At 56.0% G+C, this 3620-nt stretch overlaps 1 protein-coding gene across 1 annotated transcript; it reads right to left on the bottom strand.

Annotated features, from left to right (window-relative positions):
- On the bottom strand, window positions 1–2519 carry HRH3 (histamine receptor H3). The gene is made up of 3 exons (XM_065645771.1): window positions 2239–2519; window positions 1802–1968; window positions 1–879 (listed from the first exon to the last, which is right to left on the bottom strand). Exons 1-3 carry the CDS (start codon window positions 2447–2449, stop codon window positions 1–3), a joined length of 1257 nt encoding a protein of 418 aa, XP_065501843.1. The 5' UTR covers window positions 2450–2519.
- Window positions 2520–3620: the final 1101 nt, after the last annotated feature.

Raw genomic sequence — 3620 nt, 5'->3', positions numbered from 1 at the left:
TCAGTAGTTCTGAAGTGGATCGTGAGGCTGAATCTTTAGCTTCTTGGGACAGAGGAGTTTGATAAAAGCCCTTCTGAAGCTGTAGTGGCAGAGAGGGTAGAGGATGGGGTTGACAGCCGAGTTGATCCAAAGCAGCCAGAAGGAAGTCTCGTACCAGTAGTCAGAGATGCAGTGGCCGTGGCAGCCAGCACGGATGATCATCAGGAGGGTGTACGGTGCCCAGCAAATCCCAAAAATGCCCACAATGATTGCCAGGGATTTAGCCACTTTCTTGTCTCTAGAGAGCCTGAAGCGTTGGGTCATGCTCTGGGACACCACCTTCATCCGCTTCTCCAAGGACAGAGTGCACGCAGAATTTTTACAGCTCTTTTTGTTGCAACACTTGGGTTTCGTGGAGCTCTCGGAGCTTGTTGACAGCAGGTCGTTGGCACCCAGGCTGGCAGTGGAGGCTGCTGCTTGAGCTTTGCTCTTGGAGAGGTCGAGGGTCTCCGCTGACTCCTTCTGCTCCCACTTACAGCATTTCAAAGAAAGCTTGGCTTCTGGGCTCATTTCCATCTCTTCTGTGAAGGACTGGTTGTGCACTTCGTGCAAAACATCCAGGCGTATTTTGGTACGCTTCTGTATGTTCAGGTAAATGCTCAGGTTGAAAAACAGCACACTGATGAAAGGGGTGAAAAACTCCAGCGTGGAGGCTGTCATGAGAAAATACCAGTTGTAGAAAAACTCCGCATAGCATTCCCCAGTGGGTATGATACTCCGGCCTGATATATACTCCCAGCTGATAATGGCAGGTCCGTAAAGCAGGAATGCTAATACCCAAACCATCACCATCTTCAGCACCGCTTGCTTGGTGTTGCCTTGCTGGGCTCTGTAGGCGACCTGCAATGGGGAAATCTTTTCTTAAGTATGGCCACACACCCCAACTGGTTGAGGCTCTTCACAAATGAACTGTTAAGTGTTCCTGGCAAAGTTGCTAGGCAATATCTCAGCACTGTAACAAATTCATATGCCATAGGCAACAGGAGCAATTGCTAGATAAATCACACTCCTGCAGGGAAGACTTAGAACCCTCATCTTGCAGTTCCAAAACCAGACGTGGCTTCTGCTTAGTGGAAATGTACGGATTTGGTTGGAGCCTGGCAGTTGGCTGCGCTCCACCACTCGCTGGAGTTGTCCCCAGCTCCCCCTGACCCTCCCGGGGAGAAGGATGATGCCTCAAACTCCTGGGTTTTGCAGGCGTCTCGCTCTGGCTCTCTCTGAGCCTTGTAACTAATCTATGTTGTATTTGGAGTCAGGGAAGAAGCAAACAGCAATGGATCTAATCTGCCTGCGAACCGCTCGTTACCTCCTGTGGAAGTCTGGGTGTTTTCATCTCACCGTGCACCCAGAGACCTCAGGGCAGTGCCCGCCAGAGCTGGTGCTGCAATCTGCTGCCTCGGTAGCCAGGGAGAAGCTGAGAGTCCCACTGCAATCTGCTTGTTTGTCCTGGAGATAATAAGCCTCTGCAAGTTACTAACAGGTCTGCTCACCTCGCTGACTCACTTGTACTCCACTATCCTGTCATCTGGGAAGGGAACACCTGCACAACGGGGTCTGAACCTTAAATGATTTAATTATGCCAGAAATACTAACTTGAAACCACAGCTGAATTATATATTTGTGGATAATTATTGCTTTCTATCACAACCTGAAAGATTAATAATTTTTGGACGATTCACAGAGCTTTTAATTATTGCAGAGAATCTGGAGAATAAAGCAGAAGGAGAGTTATTCTCCTCTCAGCTGCCATGACAGGACTCACCGCTCTTGTCACCGAGAGGAATCTGTCATAGCTAATCAGCACGATGTTGAAAACCGAAGAGGTGCAGAGCAGGTAATCAACTACCAGCCAGAGTTTGCAGAGGCTTCTCCCGAAGATCCATCTCCCCGTCAGCACATAGGGCACGTACAGGGGAATGCAGAAGGCACCTGTAACCAGAGGGGTCGGTTGGCCCTGGGGTGGGGGCTCTGCACACCGGCTGCCCCCCGGGATGCCGGGCCGGCTCCTTCCAGAGCCCCGCACCCGGCCGGGGGTGTCGGGAGGGGACCCCGGGGCTGCGGGAGGGTGTCGGGGGGCAGGAGCGGGGGGTGCCGGAGGGGACCCCGAGGCTGCCGGTGCAGGGGGCGGCCCCGCCGCCAAGTTGCTGCCGGGCCGGGGCTCGGCGGGCGCGGATCTTTACCTACTAGGCGGCACTTTACCTACTAGGAAATCCGAGATGGCCAGGTTGAGGAGGAAGAAGTTGTTCTGGGTGCGCAGGCTGGAGTCCGCCACGAAGGCCAGCATGACCAGCGCGTTGCCCGCCACGGTGACGGCGATCAGCAGGGCCATGAGCGCGCCCAGCGCCGCGGTGCCGGCGGCGGCGAAGCGCCCGGCGGCGGCGGAGCCGTTCAGCGCCCCGCCGCTCTCCATCGCCCGCGCCGCTCCACGCCGCAGCCGCGGGGCTGCCGCCCCTCCCCGGCCCGCCCCGCCTCCCCGCCCCTCCGGGGGCCGCAGCTCCGCTCTGCCCTGCGGCCGGTGGGACCGGCACTCCAGCCCTGAGCGTCCCCGAGTCACCCCAGAGGAACCCCGAGCCCCTGGAGGCATCCTTGCATCCTCCCAGAGCAATCCTGACTGTCCCAGAGCAAACCCGAATGCCCCCGAGCATCCCTGCATCCTCCCAGAGCAAACCCGAATGCCTCCGAGCACCCCTGCACCCTCCCAGAGCAACCCTGACTGTCCCAGAGCAAACCCGAATGCCTCCGAGCATCCCTGCACCCTCCCAGAGCAAACCCGAATGCCTCCGAGCATCCCTGCACCCTCCCAGAGCAACCCTGACTGTTCCAGAGCAAACCCGAATGCCTCTGAGCACCCCTGCACCCTCCCAGAGCAACCCTGACTGTCCCAGAGCAAACCCGAATGCCTCCGAGCATCCCTGCACCCTCCCAGAGCAACTCTGAATTCCCCAGAGTAACCCCGAATACCTCCAAGCATCCCTGCATTAGTCCAGAGTGTCCTTGCATCCCCCTAGAACATCCCTACGTTCCCCCTTATTCTCTCAACCTGAGAGCATCCCTGCATTAGCCCAGAGCATCCTTGCATCTGCCTAGGACATCCCTACATTCCTCATCCTCCACCCTCAACCCAACAGCATCCTTGTGTCCTCCCAGAGTATCCTTGCATTCCCCCCAGGAATATCCCTGCATCTCCCCAAAGCATCCCCTGGTGATAAAGGCCATGGAGAGTGCTTATGGCTCCTGCATTGAGTTCTCTGCACTGGCAGCAGGAGAAAGAGCTGAAGCTGCCCATGAGCAGGCAGCACTTTACCAAGTGGCCACAGCATTTGTTCTGCAAACCAAGGAGCCCTTGCCCACAGCCCCCGGCCCCGGTGTCATTAATGCTCCCTCTTCCCTCCGCTTAACTTTTCATAGCTAAAGAGAATTACTTTTGTTCGAATACTTTCTTCAGAGCTATACTTTCTTTGCAGCTGTTAAACCTCATAAAGCGCCGTGCCTGCTCCAGACTGCAGGAGTAGAAACATCTTCACGGGTGTCGTGTCACCGGGGTAGGATCAGCTCACCACAGTCACCAGCTCTGGAGAATG

The sequence above is a fragment of the Caloenas nicobarica genome, chromosome 15, assembly GCF_036013445.1.
Source record: "Caloenas nicobarica isolate bCalNic1 chromosome 15, bCalNic1.hap1, whole genome shotgun sequence".
NCBI lineage: Eukaryota > Metazoa > Chordata > Aves > Columbiformes > Columbidae > Caloenas > Caloenas nicobarica.
This window is presented reverse-complemented; position numbering and strand designations above follow the sequence as displayed.

What these genes read in the sequence shown, in the direction of transcription:
- HRH3 (XM_065645771.1), bottom strand. Translation starts at nt 2,449, where the DNA reads ATGGAGAGCGGCGGGGCGCTGAACGGCTCCGCCGCCGCCGGGCGCTTC. An exon ending in CATCTCGGATTTCCTAGTAG is followed by an intron (nt 1,969 to 2,238) that starts GTAAAGTGCCGC and finishes CTCTGGTTACAG; the next exon opens with GTGCCTTCTGCATTCCCCTG. An exon ending in TCCTCTCGGTGACAAGAGCG is followed by an intron (nt 880 to 1,801) that starts GTGAGTCCTGTC and finishes TCCCCATTGCAG; the next exon opens with GTCGCCTACAGAGCCCAGCA.